At 33.6% G+C, this 20,466-nt stretch overlaps 3 protein-coding genes and 1 long non-coding RNA gene across 9 annotated transcripts; 1 reads left to right on the top strand and 3 right to left on the bottom strand.

The window, feature by feature from the left end:
• Position 1: 1 nt before the first annotated feature.
• On the bottom strand, positions 2 to 2,311 carry LOC110609441 (E3 ubiquitin-protein ligase RZF1). 3 transcript variants are annotated; one of them, XR_002487044.2, is made up of 3 exons: positions 1,189 to 2,311; positions 511 to 581; positions 2 to 203 (listed from the first exon to the last, which is right to left on the bottom strand). XR_002487044.2 is itself a non-coding variant. In XM_043954264.1 (3 exons), exons 1-3 carry the CDS (start codon positions 2,309 to 2,311, stop codon positions 160 to 162), a joined length of 1,059 nt encoding a protein of 352 aa, XP_043810199.1. In that variant the 3' UTR covers positions 2 to 159. The 3 variants fall into 3 exon arrangements, 2 of the variants coding, with proteins under 2 accessions (XP_043810199.1, XP_021604703.1); XM_043954264.1 differs by lacking the exon at positions 511 to 581 and having other exon boundaries at positions 1,189 to 1,584; positions 1,693 to 2,311; XM_021749011.2 differs by lacking the exon at positions 511 to 581.
• Positions 2,312 to 2,548: 237 nt separating this feature from the next.
• Positions 2,549 to 5,713, top strand: LOC110609444. Of its 2 annotated transcripts, none has more exons than XM_021749014.2 (3): positions 2,549 to 2,677; positions 4,275 to 4,567; positions 5,263 to 5,713. In XM_021749014.2, the coding sequence occupies exons 2-3, from the start codon at positions 4,309 to 4,311 to the stop codon at positions 5,295 to 5,297; spliced, it is 294 nt and encodes a 97-aa protein (XP_021604706.1). In that variant the 5' UTR covers positions 2,549 to 2,677; positions 4,275 to 4,308; the 3' UTR covers positions 5,298 to 5,713. The 2 variants fall into 2 exon arrangements, with proteins under 2 accessions (XP_021604706.1, XP_021604707.1); XM_021749015.2 differs by lacking the exon at positions 2,549 to 2,677 and adding an exon at positions 4,136 to 4,154.
• Positions 5,714 to 7,640: 1,927 nt separating this feature from the next.
• Positions 7,641 to 11,839, bottom strand: LOC110607822. 3 transcript variants are annotated; one of them, XR_006349250.1, is made up of 7 exons: positions 11,517 to 11,839; positions 11,066 to 11,419; positions 10,620 to 10,760; positions 10,388 to 10,422; positions 10,139 to 10,184; positions 8,559 to 8,621; positions 7,641 to 7,678 (listed from the first exon to the last, which is right to left on the bottom strand). It is a non-coding gene; the product is annotated as an uncharacterized LOC110607822 (long non-coding RNA). The 3 variants fall into 3 exon arrangements; XR_006349249.1 differs by having other exon boundaries at positions 11,333 to 11,419; positions 11,517 to 11,828; XR_002486782.2 differs by lacking the exon at positions 10,139 to 10,184 and having other exon boundaries at positions 11,333 to 11,419; positions 11,517 to 11,827.
• A 5,342-nt stretch (positions 11,840 to 17,181) lies between these two features.
• On the bottom strand, positions 17,182 to 19,848 carry LOC110609655. Its single transcript, XM_021749405.2, has 3 exons — positions 18,652 to 19,848; positions 17,657 to 17,885; positions 17,182 to 17,559 (listed from the first exon to the last, which is right to left on the bottom strand). The coding sequence occupies exons 1-3, from the start codon at positions 19,590 to 19,592 to the stop codon at positions 17,395 to 17,397; spliced, it is 1,335 nt and encodes a 444-aa protein (XP_021605097.1). The 5' UTR covers positions 19,593 to 19,848; the 3' UTR covers positions 17,182 to 17,394.
• Between the last annotated feature and the right edge of the window lie 618 nt (positions 19,849 to 20,466).

Below are 20,466 nucleotides of genomic sequence, written 5' to 3'. Positions count from 1 at the left end.
CTTCACTTAAAGTTTCAATCATTGCGCAGATCACTGTGATAAAGTTATTGCAATATATACAGTAGTGCCATCGTATCTTTGAAATGAAAAACAAATACAATTTTGTTAGATATTTCAGGATGTAAGCTTGGGGTGATTTCCAAGATGCACGATTGTTCATCAATGAGTAAAATGCTGAAATAACCTACGAAACCAGCTTTGTCCTGCATATGCAAAGTCAAGTCATTGGTTATAAGGTGATATTGCAAAACTGTTATTTTGGTTTTGAACTGTAAGCAATTAAAAAAAAAAAAAAGAACGAGTTGATGGTAATTTGCACTTTCCTGTATTAAAAATCATTGATTCGTTGGTGTGTGTTTTTTTTTTTTCCTTATTTTTTAAACAATATTTATAGGCTTAAGCATATGGTGGACAATTAACAAATTAGCAATGCAAGATAAGTATTAGTATTACATAATTGACAGCTGATGATTAGTAGCAAGGAAAGAGTAAAAGGTGAAAATGACATACCAGTAATTTACGAGCTATAGAGGATGAATTTCCAGAGTGCCCTTCCATAACTAGTTTATACATTTACATTCCTAACAAACATATAAACATGAAGTCCAAATATATTGTTTTAGTAAATTCCATCAACGTTTGAGGTTTTTCAGGGTAAAACAATGTCTTACACTAAAATCTAAACAAATTAAATGAAGTTCAATTTTACTACAATGAAATATTCACAGGCAAAGAAATTGGTAAAGAACAAAATAGAAGAAACGGATCAGAGAATTGTTCCTTCAACATCTTCTACTTACTGGAGAAAAATACAAAGCGGTGAAGGCTATAAATAGCCAAAGCAGCTATGCCTTGCTGTATTCATTATAATTTTCTTTTGCTTACATTAAAACCCCTTTAACTGAGAAATTCACCTTGGCTGTTAAGATTACAAGTTTCCTCATCAAAATTCCTATTTGCTAAATTTTGTATCTTCTAACAGGAGAACTAAGCATGCAGTTCAATCAAACTATAAATATCAGCTCTCACCTTGCTAGGAGAGGAAGCCAATATTCAAATGTAACGATATCTTGATTACTATACAGGCTGCCTAGCATATGCAGCCATGAAAACTAAAAGGAATTGAAATTCAAGAGTAAATATTGCTAAAGATAGAATGTTTAATAAGTACTGATCAGCACATCTCACCTCCCTGAGAAGCACCGTCATGCTCTCCATGAGGACTGATTCTTCCATATCTCGGACGAAATGGCCACAAGTTTGCTAGTTGTCTTCTCCACCTTAGGCACCTTCCATTCACGTCCTCTTCATGCTCGCACTCACGTTGACCATCAGATGCATGACTGCTATTTTCAGGAAGAATCGGCAACTCTTTTCGACAGACTGGGCAAGAGTTGTGCAACCTTAACCAAGGCACAATACAATCTTTATGATATATGTGCTTGCAAGGCAGTTCCTTTGCCTCCCCTCCAATCTTGAACTCTTCCTTGCAAACTGGACAATTAGAGTCATTCACCAAATGACTTGCGGTGACCTTCACCGTTGGTATTGCGTCAATAACTGATTCGGGTACCGGTGGTGGCCCTGGACGGTCATCTTGAGTCAGTTGTTCGATCAAATCGTTTAGGCCTGGGCCGAAAAAGTACTCCCTGGGATTAACCCTGGGAGGCATCGGAGTTTCAGGTCGCAAACCTGGTATAGTTGGAGCAAAAGGATCATATGGTCTAAGGACGATCCATGTTCTTGGTCTAAACTGGAGTCCTGGTTCATCTTCCCAGTTCTCTCTCCCATCTAAACTAAGATGTCGACGCCTCCGGGGACGGATTTCACCATCAGGGTCCCATCGATTTCGTCTTCGAAACCAGGACCTTCCACGAGATTCTGATTCCAGATCATCATGAAGACCAAAATTTAACCTTCTAATAGGAGGGTCAAGCATGAGAGAAAGCGCTTCAAGTAAGCGAGCTTCAGGCGAGGGATCAAAAGCAGTGAAATCATCAACTAATCTCGGTCTATTCATCTCAACCTCGCAAAGGAACTGCCCGGAACATCTAGGACATATGATTTCTGATGGGTCTGAGGGGGCAATCCTGACCATTCGATGGCACCGGTAGCACCAGTACGGCTGGAAGGTTCTTGTGGTTGTATTATCGGTTCGCGTCCTCGGTGGGCTCAAAGACATGGTTACTTGTGGGGTTGGTTTCCTGTGGTTTCTGCTTTCTGGGTTTATGGTTGTTCTCAAGAAGGATGCGCCTTGGGATTTGGGAGATTTGGGAAGAAGAAACCAAAATGAAGATATATATATGAACATATGGAGATGTAGTAAGAAAAGAATGGCTTTTTGGGTCGTGTAAAGCAATCCTTTCTTTATCTGGTTATAATTTCACTCGTCGTCGAGATGCTGTTAGGGTTTGCAGTCTCTTCATTTGCTCTGTTTCTTCTCGACGAAGTAGAGAATCAGTGAGTTCGAGTACAAGTTAAAAGGGGAAAATACATTTGATTTTTAAATGTGAATCGCCGTGAAAAGCTAACGGCTACCTTCCCGTGGCGGGAAAGATTTAGCTTTCATTATTTTCTGTTCTGACTAAAATGCCCTTTGCTTCTTAAAGCCACGAAAAGTTGAAGAGTCTCTCTGAGAAACTCTTACCTTCTTCTTCTTCTTCTTCGAGGAATCGAGGTATTACTTTTAGTAATCTGTGTGTTGATTATTATCATTAATGGTAGTTGAAGTTGCATCCGGTTCTGTGAATTTGTTAATATAATGATTTTGCGGTTCGTGTTGGTTGTTTCCCATTTTGATGATTTTGCTGTGATTCCTATTATGGGACTTCCGGGTTTGATATGGTTTAGGTTTTCCACAGTCCAGGGAGTAGGAGGGAATTAAGTCGGATTTTTTATTTGATGTATGGGCTTTTACTGTTTTTCTACTTCTCATTTCTACTAGAGCTATCGAGTTCGATTTTGTATCGACGCTTGTGAACACCATGTGTTTGTTGAGTTGTCTGCATGAGTCGGTAATTGCTTTGTTATTGTTTTAGCGTCAAGCTTATGTTATTCACTTGTTTTTCGTCGTAGCAATTTCAGTGCTGTTTGTGTAGAATTGTGTCAAAGTTACCTGACTTGTCTGGGCATCATAGCTTTCTTTTTTCGCTTTTTCATGATAACCCCAGGTGCTACTGCTACATTAAGACGATAGGAATAAAATATGAAATAACAGCCTATGGGTGGATTTGAAAAAGGGAAATAACGTGATTAAAAAATTGAAATAAAAACTATAGCATCTTGCTATTCTATTTTGTCTTTGCTCACTCTATTTCTTACAGAAAATATCTTTAAATATTAGCTGAATGAACTTCTGCAATTTACAGGAATTATGGAGGAGCATTTGCCTCTATATATCTGACCAAGTGAATATATTTTTTACATTGGATACTCAATATTTAATTACCAAAATACTATATTAAATAGATAAATATATAAACTCGCCAAATTATGAATAGGAAAATTACCAATAAACTAGATTAAGGTTTGCTTAGATGAAAAACCAAATAAACCAAGAAAGATTCTGATTTAGAGATTTTGGCGAAGTAATACTTTGTTTGGGAATACAATAGAGGAAAGAAAATAAAGAACATAAGTGTTGATCATTCCTTATTTTCCACACATCAAAACAAGTTATGCTTCTTATTTAGAAAATCCCTGGGTATCTCATTTGTGTGAGTGAGAAAATTATAGCGATTCTTATTGGCATTTACTCTAATAGGAATGCATGTGCAAACTATGTTGAGCGTATGTTCCCTGCTGTTTGAACTATATTTTTTTGGTAGATAATTTATGTATTATTTGTGGGAGTCTGGGAACTGGGAGATTGAGAACTTGTTGAAGAAACCGTGTTCATCCCTACTTGTCCGCATGATCTAAAGAATACAAATTCATTTTCTATGTGTTGAAATTATCTATTTTGTGTTTGAGAAAAAAAAAAGAATAGATATATGTAGATACAATTGGTTTTAAATTTATTCTCTTATATTCAACTGTGAAATGCTCTTCGGTTTCTAGAACACAAAACTAAACATGCTCACTCTTCTCATTCTTGAGACTGATTGATGCTTCACTTCTACTCAGGTTCACATGCCATCCAGTTTCATCAATATGTTTGTCTTTCATTTTCTCCTGAACTGTCATAATTGAATTCTGTATCGCTATCTTCTTTTTATAGGGTTTCTATTTCAGATTAGTTTCTTGGCTCACATTTTGTGGTTTTTGTTTTGCAGATAGAGTTGTAAAAGTGCTTTGGACATACATGCTATGGGAACTGAGGAGCCGAAAGATCCATTAAAGGGTGTTGACTGGAAAGCCATAGGCAGTGAATTGCAGAAGGACCCAAGTGCTGGTGCAAAACCAGTTATAAAAAAGCGTCTTCCAAAAAAGATCAGGCAAATTCCAGAATATTACTTCCTTCCACGAAGATCCCTACCCTCTGCAATTGCATTCTATGGGGCATGCATTGCAGGTGGAATTGGTGCTGGCATGCTGTTAGAGGTCTGGATAAACAAGAAAGTTGAAGGTACTTGTTGACTCATAATCTATGCTGCTTACGTATAACATTGCAAAGTTAGTTCTAGTAGTTACATTTGATAAGGTTGATGGTATAGTTCATGTGAAAAAGAAATAGCATTAAGGAATTGCTCAATAAACTTTACCTTAATGCTATTTCTTTTTCACATGAGCTATACCGTCAACCTTATCAAATGTAACTACTAAGATCCTAAGATCCATAATTTCCTTAAAAGATCCAATGTACATAATTAAGAATATCTTATGAAATTGAACTTTTTCAGACAATGTAAAACATACATTTGGTATTCTAGATATAGAAAAGAATTTCCACAATTGCTTTGCCAGATAGCAAAACATGGATCCATTGGATTTATATTCATTTTCATCTTTTTTTTTTCCCTATAAAGAAGCTGAAAATGAATTTTGAATCTGTTAGAATGATGAGATATGCTGTACAATTATAGTGAACTTGAAATGATAACATGACTTATAAAATAAACTCCAAGACTGAGATGTGGAATAATTTGAGTCCCAGTTGGAGTCAAATGAAGAAAAAATAAATCATTTTTTCTTAATTCTTACACCACCAATGAACATTGGCAACTATGAATTCTTTAAAGTAATTCTTTACTTTGTTCTGGACTTGCAATTTCAATCGTTCTCAGAGCTTATGACCCACATATGTTTGTTCTGGTGTTTCAGAGGATGGAGGCATTATATGGGAATTTGATAAGTAGATCCTCTTTATGGCACTGCCAGATTACAACTCTGAGCTTTCCTTTTCCTCTGCTGATGGTCTTCTAGAGAAGGGACTAAAGCTGCTAGGTAACATTTTTGGATTTTGAACTTTGTTTTCATGGACTGCAGCCCAATATTTGTCTTTGTTAAATGAAGAACGGCCCTGGAATGAGTTGTTGACAACCCAGATTCATTCAGAAAACGTCTAGATGCGAACAATTTGTCAACTATTGCTTGAAGGCCTGATTTGCTTTTAATATCCTCATCTATCACATCAACAGTTTATGTTTTAATTGACAAATTATTAAATTAGAATCACAGGAGAAATTATTCTCTTCCTTTTTCTGATCTTAAAACCGATATGAATAATTTTATCTTTATTTGACATTTTATTATTTAATATTTTTTCTTGCCATTTAATTGCAAACTTAATGTGTCCAAATTTCTATCCCCAGAACATCAGGAACATGTCTCAGTCTAACTACTTGCATGTGGTTGTTCATATGCATTTATGATTCCAATGAAATAAAAAAAAATAAAAATAAAATCTTGTTTTGATAATTTTCCCCTAGTTAAATAATTTCTTGGTCAAAGAGTTAGGTCACCACTTCTGGCTTATATAATTCATGCCAATTTAATTATATGCTGTATGCTCTTAATTGCAATACAGCTATGTTCACCTAATAATTTATTATTTTTTTTAAAAAAATTATGGGAAATTTTGAAAAAAAAATTACTTATAAAAATAGAAATGGAACTATTATCAAGCATTAATGCCTATAATTAGGTGCTTAATTCTAGTCATATAATTAATTCATTTCAAGTTTTATGTTAGAAAATCGTTTTTTTTTTTTCTCTCATTTTATTTGTAATTTTAGAAAATCAAATATTAATTATTTTTTCCATCTTTATCCTCTACGTTATTATCTCAATGCATTTATTTCTCTTATGAATTTTCTCTATCTCAATGATGCCAAGTATACCTTCAATCAATTATTTATAAATTTGAGATTATCCAAAAATTTTAAATATTTGTACAAAAATGAAAGACGCTAAAAATGAGGGAGAGGGGGAATTATTGTTTAGCAATAAGGACAAGATATCTTATTCAACACAAAAATGAGTAAAGAAAGAAATTATATTAAATTGCAAAAAGTCAATTAGAAATAAAAGAAGAAGAAAAAGGGCGGTGTGGTGCGACGGTGCCGGAGTGTTGAGCCTCCGTCTATTGCGATGATGCGGATGGCGCTCCAAAATCTACAGTGGCAAGGGAGGAGGATGAAGGCTAAAATTTGGGAAAATAGGATATTAGGACTGTAGTAAAAGACATGTGTGAGTATTTGGTTAATTTGATGCAAAAATAAATTAAATTGAATAAATTGATAATTAAAATTTAAATATTTATAAAAATTAAATTAAAGAAAATTTAATCTTATCAATTTGGTCCAATTGATTGGATTTTTATTTTGTTTATCACTACAAAAAAACAGTGATTTAGCGACCAAAATTTTGGTCGCTAAAAGGCAAAATTTGGTCGCTATTATGAAATAGCGACCATTTAGCGACCAAAATGAAATGGTCGGTGTTTGGCCAGTCGCTAAATTTTTGGCGACAATCTGAAAATTGGTCGCTATTTTAGCGACCAATCAGCGACCATTTTTTGGTCGCTAATTTGGTGTCATGGCAAATTAAGTATTACAAAATAGCGACCAATCAGCGACCATTTTTTGGTCGCTAATTTGGTGTCATGGCAAATTAAGTATTACAAAATAGCGACCAATCAGCGACCATTTTTGGTCGCTAATTTGGTGTCATGGCAAATTAAATATTTCAAAATAGTGACCAATCAGCGACCATTTTTTGATCGCTAAATTTTGATCACAAAATTATTGTTGTTTTGATCGCTAATTTGATCGCTATTTCGTTATTATTTGATCGCCTAAAAAAAAAAGCATTTGGTCGTTATTTGGTTGCAAATTAATAGTAAAATCAAAAAAATATTTGTTATTTAATTTACTTTTATGGCTGATTAGTCACTAATATTGACCCAAACTTCCTATTGAAAGTTTTAATAATACTATTGACCCAAAAAGTTTCACAGCTTGACTTTTTTTTTTTTTTTTTTGTCGAATTCACAGCTTGACTAAATTCCACAACAATAAGATAGTTAATAAAACAGTACAAATGGACCTTAATCAGTTCTCTGAGAGGGCCAATAAAAAAAAACCTAACTCTATTGCTTAATGTTGACTAGATCCTAAGGTATCATCATGTCTTGAACCAACCAATCAAATCCCTCAAGCAGCCCCTCCCCTGTGTATGCGCTACAGCCCACGATTTTCCAATGCCTGGTTTTGTCCATATTCTCCAGTTTTAGTACCTGCAGAAGTTTTGCAAACTCCATTTTAAAATTTCAAAAGACGAAAGCAAGGCTATAAATCAGACATAATAACTTTGGAAGAAAAGTTATAGATATTTAAAAATATATGCATATCAAGTTGACTTCCGTAATCATTAAACCATGAAATGTTCTTTGCCCCGTTCTAATCAAATATAATAGGATTTAAAGTAGAATAGGAAGAAACAGAATACACGTGCCTAACATCATTAATAGCCGCTGAAACAAACACACCTGATGACATAATTGAGAAAGCAAGATTCACAAGTTGACACACATGCTCAAATATCAAATTAAAGTTCACAACTACACCGGAAGAGTGAATATTCCAGGACAATGAGCAATTGAGCCTCGTTTTGTCCAAATTAGAGCATATGCAGCATTTAAACAGACCTATGTTAGCCTGGTATAATCAATAATGTATGTTTCCTAAAACATGCACTATGGTGAAATGAAAATCCCCAACACCTTAGCTTTCGTTTTATTAAAATGGAAAGAGGATGCAAGAAAAGGTGAAAAAAAAATAAAACATGAAAAGGGGGGATAGAATTGAATTATAACTCGGAAGAGAAAAGAAAAATCAGCTCATGACAACCATTCTCAATTGCAAATATCAAGAATTACATAGTCAATGATATGGGCATATGGCAATTAAAAATTACAAACACAAAGAAATAGATAAGGAATTAACATATTCATAGGAAGATGGAAGTGATACTTAATACAGAAAAAAAGTTAAGAGAAAGAAAACAGGAATTATAGACCAGCAAATACACCAGCTAACAAGGAATTACTTGGATTTAATCAGCTGGCAATTCAATTCATATAGGATAGAGTAGCAGAAACTATTAGAAGCACTTACGTATTTTTCAAGTTCCTGAATTTTTTTCTGAAGTTCAGTCCTTAATCGCATATTCTCCTCTACCTGGGAGTGCAATGCACAATGTTATCAGCAGAGCTGTATTGCTTTACATGACAAAATCAACAAAATAAAACCTATAAATTGAAGAAATCTGGACAAAAAGTTGGCTATGACCCATTAAGACTACCAGTTGCGAATCTCAAATCAAAGAGAAGAATCCAGAGATAGGAGAACAAGGTGGAGGTGGGAGAGTTCAGCTAGTTTTGGATTGGTGGTTTTATAAATGAGGATAAACAAGTGAAGATTTTGAAGGAGAAGCATAGTTTTAAAATTTGAAATTGTACTCTCTTTTAACTAATTGACTATAAAATTCCTCACAAAAGAACCAAATAAAAAAATTTTAATTAACTTTAAAATTATATGTTATAGTAATTTTCCCAAAGGATGTCAAATGAATTCAGTATAGCATCAGACATATTAAGCAACAGAAGCAGAACATCAACCATATAATATAAATTGATATTGCTTATCATAAACCAATACATCAATTCCCAACTATGGATAGCATGTGCCCACAATTTCCAATCACAATGATTTACACCTTCTCTCTTTCTCTTTTCTTTCACGCTAATGGACTCACAAATCCTACTACTCACCTCTCATAACCCTCCTCTCTTCCAACTCCACCTTTCATTCAAAACCCACTAACATGGAGAACTAATCAGTTAATTCATACATCACTCCTCTACTGTAAAGCCTATTGTTCATTTCATCTACTGATTTTTCCTTAGTTTTTGGATCTAATATTTATTCTTGACCAGATCCTCTATAAATAAATTCTCTTTCTTATGTGAGATTGTCTTCTTTTTTTTTTTTGTTCTCTTGCTCTGCACTTTTGATTTTGCTATATTACTTCACTTTTCAAAGGTGAAAACCCAAATTCTATTAGCTAAATAAGAAGAGTTGTACATTGCAGATCTCCTTCTCCTCAATAATAAAGCGTTATTTGGTGTTGAACTATGGAAACATGCCTTAGCTTCCTCTTCTTCTTCACTTTCTTGTTCTAAGTCCTCATTTATGTCAGTCAAATTTCAGTTTAACCTTTGAAGGGCCTTTCCTAATTTTGCTTTTTCTCTTGGAAAATACTATCCACTTATGCTAAGAGGACATACAACACTTGGGTCTTAGCTTCCTCTTTGAATAATGGTAGCAAAATGCATTTTAGATCCATTTGCATGGGAGTAGAATTAGAAGCAAATATAAAAGTTGTTGACATACGCCCACATAAATATAATATAAAAAGAATAGTAGAGAAATGAGCATTCAATTCATCCGTCTTGACAGATGGGTTACAAGGAGCTGTAAAATGAGTTTGAGAGATAACAAAAAGGAGAGAGAAGATGTTTTATTCTAACATTTGACAGATGAGAAAGTTTGTTAATCAGTAAACCAGCAAAAAAAAGTTACAAGGAGTTTATTGTTACCTAAGTTAACGTTTAATGGGTTTTATGTTACAAATTGAAGTTTAGGAACGATGATGTTACAACACTATAAGTTCAAGAACAATGAGTGAAATTTACCCGATTATTTGCAGATCCTTAACCAATCTATTGAAGAAAGATGCACCTATAGAGTGAGGAAGCTCAATTTCATTTGAACAGCTAAAATAGAAGATGATTGAAGTCCTCTACTAGACTTCTTAAAAATGAAAATGAAAAAAATTTCCTGACTTATTGGCATGCACATCGTATTGACAGATTAGTCATCAGAATCATGCACAAATAAGAAGAAAAATTAGTAAAATCACAAATAAGTTATATCTGATTGACCTCAGAAGGACTGAAAAGACCACAGGCTTGATTTCCTGCCAAATTGAAAAGTCAAGAAGACAGTGATGAGTGAGAGAGCGAGAGGAAAAGTCCACTTAAAAGCCATAACTAAATTAATCAAATCTGAAAACTGCTAAAAGAAAGGAATTTGTTTTACAAAGACAACTGCTAAAAGGAAGGATTTGTTTCATGATGAGAACCGCAAATATTGCAAAATCAGTAATTTAATCACCTGCTTACAGAGAAACCACATAGAAGCAGTGTCCTGTCTTGTAAAATTAAGCTCAAAACGGCTCACTAGTGCAGCTGTAATTTCATCTAAAATGGGCTCCTTGAGCTTATTAACAGCTGGCTCTTGGCTCCCCCTAAAAGCCTGCAACGATAAGCATTTAAAAGAAAACTTATCCTTCATTGATCTGTGTAAATAGAATCATAGAGTGAAGATTTTCTCATATAAGTTCAATTTGCAAATTGGAAAGAAAAAGCACAACTTACCGAAGCTTCATCATCCAGTAGATACCAACCCTCCTCTAAATTAAGTTCAGTTCAGATAATTTAATTTTGGCCGGTACTCTACCATTTACATCTCTATTCACAGTATGAAAAACATTTTTCACAAATGCTTTAGATTTCAAAAGTCAAATTTAAAAAGAAAAGGTAAAATCACAAGGTACATACACAGGCCCACGTCCAAGCAGTGTAAAAATGGTATTTCTGTAGATCATATCAACAAAATCTTTCAAAAATGATTTTTCTATATAGACGGAAAAAGCTTCATCAATGAATCAATTTCTTATTTTTCTTAATACCCAAAAGAGAGCCGCAGGATACAAGCAATTTGCCAGAAGATTCCGAATTCCTTTAGTACTGACCTCACAAAAATTCACATATTATCATATCCAAATTGCTATATAGCATCTGAATATCAAAAGTACATAGCACTACCAGTACATAGATCTGAAATTTTCTTATGGACTAATTCATAGCAACTTTCTTATAATGCCTGCCATGGTTCCTACAGCCTCTCAATGCCTGCAAGAAAAACAAGCATGAAAATGTACAAAAATACTGCAAGTGAAAAGGAGATGGCAACAAAATCACAAGTTCAAATAAAGGGGATTGTGAATACCCAGTTCAAAGAATTACCCAGCCAGCAAAATGGATGACCCTGCAAAGAGAAACAAAAGCAAAATGGAAGAAATTATGTGGCCCTTGATAAAATTTGCCACTGATTTGTATGTGCTCGGCGAGACTGGAGCAGAGGAAGCGGCGGAGAAGAGCAAAGAAGCAAGCAGACCAGCGGACGCAGGAACCGGACGACGTTGACAGCGTGGAGCAGAGGAACGATCGGCGAGAGGCGCACGGTTGTAACAGACGAGTGACGGAGAGGCCGAATGGGGAGGGGAGGGCGGCAGTAGACTTAAGAGTTGAGAGAGATTTAGGGTTGGGATTTTAGGGTTTTTTTTATATCAGGTTTGTTTATTTAGATTTATTTTTATTTTTCAATTAAAATTTTATTTTATAATTTATATTATTTAAAATATTTTATACTATATGTTTATTAATTTTATTTTTAATGATATAATTTTTTGAAAAATAAATAATATAATTTTATTGTATTAAAATATTATACTGTATTAATTTATAATAATAATATTTTAAATTATTTTTTAAAATAAATTATACTAAAAATAATAATATATGTAAAATTATAAAAAAATATTTTAACAGTATATTTAATATTAATTTAAAATTTTAAATAAAATAAAATTTAATTAAAAATTTATTTAAAATTTTAAAAATAAAATCGTCGCTGATTGGTCGCTGATTGGTCGCTGTTTAGCGACTAAACTAATTAGTCGCTAAATATGGTCGCAAATATCCCGCGCCATTAATTCCCGCTAAATTTAGCGACCATTTTAAATTTGGTCGCTAAATAGCGACCAAATAACGACCAATTTTTAGTCGTAGAGCTTTTTGTTAAATAAAAATATTATTTTATTCATGTAGTAGCAGAATGGTCGCTGATTGGTTGCTATATAGCGACCAAAAATTTTGGTCGCTAATTTTGGTCGCAATTTCACAGTTTTTTTGTAGTGTATAATGTTTTAAATTTCAATCTTGATTAGGATATGATCTCTTTAGATTATTAAAATAAATAATTTATTATAATTTAAATTTTTAACAAATTTAGTGTCTATTAGCTAAAGTTACTTATTTGATAATCGGTAGTTCTTCTATTAAAATTAAGATTTGAATTATTGATTAAAAAAAAAAGATTTGAATTAAAATCTCATCCATTCTAAAAACAAAGTTTAATTCTACGATTAAAACTCTTTAATCAATAAATGAAATTTTAACTAATATTCACCTGCTTGATATTGAAAAAAATGCTAATATTTATATCGATAAATTATCAATTTAATTGATAAATATAAATTTTAATTTAATATTATTAAATAATTTAAATTAATTATTTTAAATTAAATAAAGAATAAATTTTAAAGTGAGTTGGTTCGTACCGGACTGTTTCGCAAATCCTCCCAATTTTGTGCAACTTAAATAATGTACAACTTTAATGCTAATGGAAATACATAATGTGATGTTGGTGGGTCATGAGTGAGGACATATTCTAGATGACCAAACTCCCAATTTTGCAGGAGTTGAGCCATTATTCACTTGACTCCCATTTAATTTTATCGCCATGTATTAAAAATAATCATGCAACTCATTTAATATTAACTTTTTTTAAAAAAAGAAAAAGGTTTGAATTTGAAATTGAAAATTCCAAACTATTAAATTAAACACAACGATAAGAAGATTATTTCCCAAGTAAGGTTGAAAAATAGTAGAAGGAAACCTTTAATAAATTCAAACCGACCTTGTTTATATGTTTTGACAAAAATCATTAAATATAAATGTTGAATCCTCTTAAAACGCCCACTGCTTTGGATTTAGCTTATGCAATTGTCAATTCATTTCTTCCTATGTTAATATATTATTAATTTTAATTTTAATTCCTAAATCAGGCAAAAGGGTCAGTTTATTATTAACAATCATAATTGAAAAGTAGTTATTTATTTTATTTTTTAATTTGTCGTTTAAAATTTTTATGCATGAATTAAATTGCAATAAATGTAATAATAATAATAATAATATAAATGGATTGTGGTTGTAGAATAAGTTGGAATGTGGGGAGAAGTCAAGGGAAGATTTTGATGATGTAAAAGCTAAAACCTTTTGACGTGTAGAGGATGGGTTGGGGCTAAGACTTAGGGGATGGAGCCATTAAGGCATAGCCCCCATCAACCAACTTCACAATTATTTAGTTTCTTCTATCATATTGGATTGCAAAGTCAATAAAGAAAACTGGATTAGGTGACTTAACATCAATTTTCCTATCTATTTGCATCACTATCACTTTGGACTTTTCTTGGCATACCTTACTTTAAAAAAAAAAAATACAATATCATTAAAATTAAATTGTTATAAATATTAAAATTATAAAATTAAAAAGATTAAATTATTATAAAAAGTAAAATTCAAAGGAGATTAAAATTGCTGAGTTTTTTTAAATTTTAGGAATTATGTTATACATTACCTGAAAAAAAAAAAAGATGGGGAAAAACAGAGTATTATTTAAGGCATTGAATTGGGTTGGGATTAGACTTTATAAGAGCGCTTGAAAATTTCAAATTCACAAGCTCAACAGTGCCTTGTGTTTGAAGGCAACTCTTAAGTCTTAACAAGGATATCTAATCCTCTACTTGTCCTTTTTCCTTTTTCACATGTTGATTATTGCCTTATATAAGGACAAGATTATTACCATTTTAATTAAAGAAACATTAACCAATTAATTTTATTCTTTGTTTGGCTAAATTTAATTCACTAATTTAAAGGCTATTCCAAGATTTCCCATATAATTAACTATATTGTGATGTTGAATCTTGACCATGTGTCACAATCACACATGCAACAAAAATTATAATATTGTCTGGGTGAAAATGCAATTTTGAGACATTGTACAATTGGTAGAATTAATTAATGAGTCTATTGTGTATGGTAAAATTAAGAAAAGGAGACAATGCCTCAAATGGAACAACACTTTCTTTATTTACTTTCCAATTTGATTAGATTCATTAGGCATTAATTTTTCTTTCTTTCGTGTTAGCTTCTATTTGAAGAATTTGGAGATGGGACTCAAGGAATAATAGCTTAGCTTAGCTTATAATAATAAGCTTCTTTATCAAGTGTTTGAAAATTTGGGTCAATTTTCTCTTTGATGATTAAAGCAGATTGGCCTTTAAATCAAAATTCCCGAGCGATTAGTATTTTCACGAGATGGAATTAATTCTATTGAAAAGCACAATGAATTGAGATTTTTCTATAAATTACTTCAAAACAAGCAGAGACAGAATGATTTGCAAGTGACATTCGCATATTTCTATTTTAAAATTTATAATTATAATTTGAGATTATGGGTGTTGATAAATGGGACCAAAGCCTTGCTGGCTGATCACTTCATAATTGTGAAGTGAAGTTGTATTATTTAGCATGGATGGATTGAATTGCAAGCAAAGGTGGTAAATCTCAAAGCACAGCTTCCACTTTGTGATCAATCTCATAACTCCCCGTTGTCAAACTTCCTTGTATGCTTCAAACCGAGAATACTTACTCCCTTTATCCAATATCTCTCACTCTCACACACCCCAATTGGAAACCTCCATACACACCACGTATGCAGATCTCACAATTATCAGCAATAAAGCAAAGAAGAAAAAAGAAATTAAAAATTATATATATAGAGAGAGAGAGAGGATAAAGACAGGAATCATGAGGCAAGCAAGCAATAATGAGTAATGAATGCAATAACCAGACATGCCTCATACCTGTTCATTTGCTTCTGCATAGAATATTATTATTTCAAATCAAGAAAGAATCCCAATGAACTCAACTTCTCCAATTTGTAATAAATTCCCATCAGAAGAATCTTTCATTAGCCCAAAGCTCATTTTGCATTCAGTGCTCTGAGACATGCAGCTTAACTTAATTATTACACTTAGGTGTAGGGTTAATTTTGATGCTTTTCTGAATGGAGCTGTATAGCCTATAGGATTTCTTTTTTATTTAGGGTCAATATATTCTTTCACAAGCTTAATTATGCATATCAAAAATGTATTTTTTTAAAAAATAAGATTAAAAATTCACATAACATTTGCAATTTCTTAAAATAATTCTGAAATGATCATTTGTGGTAAAAGCAGCATAGTTTTTAACAACAATCAATGGGGGAATCCTTCAAGAAAATTTGACCAGATCTCAGATCAGAGATTCATATAAAAAATGGGATGAAATGAAACCCTAGATAATATTTAATTAAAATGCCACTAACATTGGTCTGAAATTGAACCCTCTAAAGGCAACCAAAAGAAGAAGAAAAGCAATTTTTTAAGTAACTTAACTTTATAATTAATAAGATAGTAAACCCTAATGAAAATTTTATTAGAGCAATGGCAGAGACATGCTACAAGACATTGTATGCACAAACACAAATCATTTTAATCTCTCTTTCTCTTGTAGACCAACCATTAAAGAAAGGTAGAGGTAACATGATGGCATTCAAATTAAAAACAAAAATCCCTAGTGGGTCTCAGTCAATAGCAGAAAACAATCTTAGCTCATACCCCCATGAACAGTGAACAACGTGTTGTTGTAGCTTAATGTTTAAATTTATTCTCATAGTTGAATTTTCAATTTAATAAATTCAACTTAACCTAAAATTATAAATTAATAAATTGGGTTTTTTAGCAATTAGTGTAAATCAATGATTTAGCAAATAAATTTGATTTTTTGCACTAAATTAAATATAAAATGAATGTATGACCAAAATGAATACAAGGGAAAAAGAAAATTAAAAAGAAGAAAAAGAATATACATGTAATTAAAATTCAAACAAAAGGAAGAAACTAAAGAAGAAAGGGTTGGTTGTGAATAGACTTAAAAAAATGGGAAGAAGCATGCATGAAAAGCTAAGGGGAAGACAAGCAACCCCACACCCCCATCATGTGCTTTCCTTATAACAATAATATCAAAACCCTAACATTATCCTTCACCACAGAGCCACGCACATGCATTCTATACATTTCTTTAATCATCATCATTATTCTAATTCCAAAATTATGTATACATAACTATAATTAACCAAAAAAAATTTAAAAATTAAGTTTTTATAATTTTTTTTGGGTAAGCTTTTTTAATCTATTTTCTTAATTTTTAATTAAATATTCGTGTTTTGATTAAATTTGAATACCAAACGCCATATATGTGAACTAAACTAAAAGTTGTGGATAAAGATCTTTAATAGAATGGATGGTACACTGAGCGGAAGCTAATCTATATTTAAGGCAATATAGGCAAGTGCTAGGTAGGCCTCTTCCATATATTCATGTTGCATACTGTGTTAATTTGTTGATTAGGGATGTGTATTATTCGGTTATAATCGATAATCTGAATTGGGAGATTTTTGGAAAATTCAATTTTTGGTTTTGATGTATGGAAAGGAAAGAGCACGTTATTTGCCAATTTCGGCTCACAGAAATAAATCCGTCCTGTAGTCGCATCAAATCAGCCTGCCCTAATTCCATTCTCTTTTTTTTTTCAAATTTTGTAGCCATCCAAGTTCTTAGACATCCAGATTACGGCTATGATAATGTTTGCGATTGATGGAAAGTGTGCACAATGAGACACGAACTAGGATCAATAATAGAGCCGTCTCAAACCCACGCAGAGTAGGGTGAAGAAAAGGATAAGCCTCTTTGAAAATTCACCTTCCATTGATATACATGGTGTATTTACATGTTACAGTGAGTGAGTGAGTGAGTGTGATAAAAGAAGAGCTTCAAACACTCTCAACCTCTGACAAGCTTTTGCTCATCGGGCCGGTGTTCTTCCAAGTACATCAAAATTAGTCAAAAGAATTTACACTTCCAACGAAACCTAAATATCTCTTACACGTTTGTATCACAAAATTTTCCGTCCATCCGGTTTTGAACAGCTTTGACAGCTGCTACTCTTGCAGCTGTGGCTGCTCTATTTGCTGCCTGAACTGCCTTGTTCACTTCTTCATCCACCCGAGGAAGGTGAATGGCACTTTCCGCTGTTTTTCTAGCGGCCTACATTTTACAAATACATCAAATCATCGGAGAGCATCAGAAGCTTGCAATATTTTTTCATTAATAACAAGGGAAATTGAGAGGGAAAATCAAATACCTGAACTGCTCTAAGGACAGAATCAGTTAGTAGAGGCAGAGGGTTTTTAAGGACACCACCATCCCAATCACCACATTTTGCTTCACCATTTCTGAAAGTATACATTCCATAACCTTGCTTCCGGCCTTCATGCCATGACCCTTCATAGCAGTGGCCATTGGCAAAGTGGTACACACCAAACCCATGGATTTTATCTCCAAAATATTCACCAGCATATCTATCTCCATTTCTGCAATGCAATCAACTTTATCATCACTTAATTATCATGTCAAACAAAAAAATAAAATAAAATAAAAGATTTCATTGGTTCACTACAAAGTGCAATAACATTGAGTTGCAGAACAACGGCCTCTAAAATATTCAAGGTTCATCCATAGCTGGAAATTCAACTGATACGATTATTAAAATTTATTCTGCTATTAACTGGTTATAAAAATATTATACATTCAACTTTATTAGTCAAAGCAATCATAAATCAGATTTTAAACCCCCAACGAAGAATAAAATATAGCATGAGAAATTCATCCCATACCATTATCTACTACTTTCATCACCGTTGAAAGCAGAACATAGAGTTCCAAAGTGAAAAGTCAAAACACAAACAGAAAAGGAAAAACAAGGAAACTCCATTTCATTAATAAAAACTTTCACCTTTTTATCACAATTGTAACTGCATATCCAAGAGATTTGTGAAATAATCCATAACACTACAGTTCTTGCAGATTTACTAATTATGAACAGTCAAAACAATAAACCCATATCGAACATGATGGTACCCAAAAATCATAAGATTTTTTTTTAAAAAAAAAAAACCTAAATTTAAGTTGAAGATTTAGCCTGAAATGGAAAACCCCAAAGCAACCACTTCAAAAAAAAAAAAACTTCAGAAGCACAAAGACAAATTCAACTGTTTCATCAATCATGTTAAGGTCTAATACAGTAATCCCAATACCCAAAAGAAAATTAAATATAAAAATAAATATCCAAGAAAATACCTGAAATGGTAAACCCCAAGGCCATGCTTGACACCACACTTGAATTCACCCAAGTAACAGCTTCCGTCAGCGCAAGTCTGCACTCCAACACCATGGCTCTGCCCATTACACCATTCACCAGCATAAGAATCGCCGGTGTAAAATTTATAAACCCCATACCCATGCCTTAAACCTTGTCTACATTGCCCTCTATATCTACTCCCTCTAGCCCAGCTCTCTATGCCGTACCCATCATATCTCCCGTCAATCCAATCACCCTCGTATCTCCCATTGACAAAGTAGTTATAAACCCCACTGCCATTACATTTCCCTTTGTGAAATTCTCCTTCATAGAAATCCCCATTGCTATAAAATTCCACTCCTTCTCTTATAATCCTCTTCTCCTTCCGGATTTTACTTTTGCTATCGGCATTTGACTCGCCAATAAACCATTGAACGGGCCTCGATTTGGCTCTCGAAGTGCAAAGACAGAGTCTTCTTGTGTTTTCTTCCCATAATTGCTTGAATATGGTCAAGTTCTGGTTGATTAAGTTCTTGTTCTTGCTTGCGAAGAAAAGCGTTATAGCTATGAAAATTAAAGCTAATAAAAGATTCTCTGATGTGGGTATTTCTTCTCTTCTCAAATAAAAGTAGAAAAAGAAGGAAAGCGAGATGAGAGTGAAGAAAGAAAACGAAACCATGGTAAGAACAGGAGTGAACCGAGCCGAACTGATCCTTCTCGGAGTTGAACATGACCGGTAAGGCTTTCTTTTCTCTTCTCTTAGTTTCCCTTCTAATTCTTGCTTTTGTTGTTGCTGTTGTAGCTGCTTCTGCTCTGGTTTGATAAGGTCCTCCTCGGCTACGGAAGTTAAGCTATGGATGGACGATCGGACAGTAGGGATTGAACGGAGAAGTGACGAATGGTTTCTTGTCAGCTTCGCTTGGCTTTTCTGGCCGTCCATTTCCGGGCGTGGGTCCCAAGGAGATTAAATCTCCGCCGTTTAAAAAACACTCCCGCCTTAATCTCCTAGTAGTCCGCCCTGTACCTCGAGATTCTGATAATCGCTGATGCAACTGTTCCCGCCGGCGACATATCTCATCTGGCGCACGTTAAGCAGTGACAGAGAGCGCACGCTAGCACACTCGAGGAAACACAGAAACTAGAAGGAAAGTTCCATCTTTTTTTGAAAGAGAGACATAGGCAGAGAGGCCTTTTGGACCGGGTTTTAGTATGTATTTATGGTGCAAAGGGGCGAGGGAGGAGGATTCAATCTGAGACGTTAGATGATAATCCAACGGTTAAAAATAAACATTTATTTTTGGCCGTTGGATTTGATCTAAATGATGTCCCGATCTTGACGGGGATATATGATGTGGTCGTCGGATCTAGATTCGGCCCTTTTCTCCTTTTCTGTGGCAGGCCGGCACGTGCCACCCCATTTTCATAAAAGGAAAATTCCTCTGGTATCTCTATTAATTTACCTCATGGCATCATCACCGTAAAAAATTGTGGGCCATGGTCTAATAACCATGTGGTCCAGGATTTCAACGGTTAGATCTAATTTAGTGAGCGCATTTGTCCTGGACCCCACTGTATTAGATTAACATGCTGGCATAACCACCGTTGATAAAATTTTGAACGGCCAGGATGAAGGTGTTGGGGGTTTCGATGGGATGTCACGTGCGGTGGGTAATGGGTTTCTTTGGAGTAATGATCAGAGTTCACAGGGGCGGTGGATGTGAGGATTGAGAAGACAGAAGCTTGTATTAAGGGGGTTAATTAATCAATTAATGATTTAATTAAGTGATTAATAAATAATTTTTAAAAAAATACTT

Source organism: Manihot esculenta, chromosome 2, assembly GCF_001659605.2.
Source record: "Manihot esculenta cultivar AM560-2 chromosome 2, M.esculenta_v8, whole genome shotgun sequence".
NCBI lineage: Eukaryota > Viridiplantae > Streptophyta > Magnoliopsida > Malpighiales > Euphorbiaceae > Manihot > Manihot esculenta.
This window is presented reverse-complemented; position numbering and strand designations above follow the sequence as displayed.

Coding starts and splice junctions, on each gene's coding strand:
- LOC110609655 (XM_021749405.2), bottom strand. CDS start 19,592: ATGGACGGCCAGAAAAGCCAAGCGAAGCTGACAAGAAACCATTCGTCA. Junction 17,886..18,651: donor CTTGGGGTTTACCATTTCAG/GTATTTTCTTGG, acceptor ATTGCATTGCAG/AAATGGAGATAGATATGCTG. Junction 17,560..17,656: donor CTGTCCTTAGAGCAGTTCAG/GTATTTGATTTT, acceptor TGTAAAATGTAG/GCCGCTAGAAAAACAGCGGA.
- LOC110609441 (XM_021749011.2), bottom strand. CDS start 2,311: ATGTTCATATATATATCTTCATTTTGGTTTCTTCTTCCCAAATCTCCC. Junction 204..1,188: donor TGACGGTGCTTCTCAGGGAG/GTGAGATGTGCT, acceptor TTGCATATGCAG/GACAAAGCTGGTTTCGTAGG.
- LOC110609444 (XM_021749014.2), top strand. CDS start 4,309: ATGGGAACTGAGGAGCCGAAAGATCCATTAAAGGGTGTTGACTGGAAA. Junction 4,568..5,262: donor GATAAACAAGAAAGTTGAAG/GTACTTGTTGAC, acceptor CTGGTGTTTCAG/AGGATGGAGGCATTATATGG.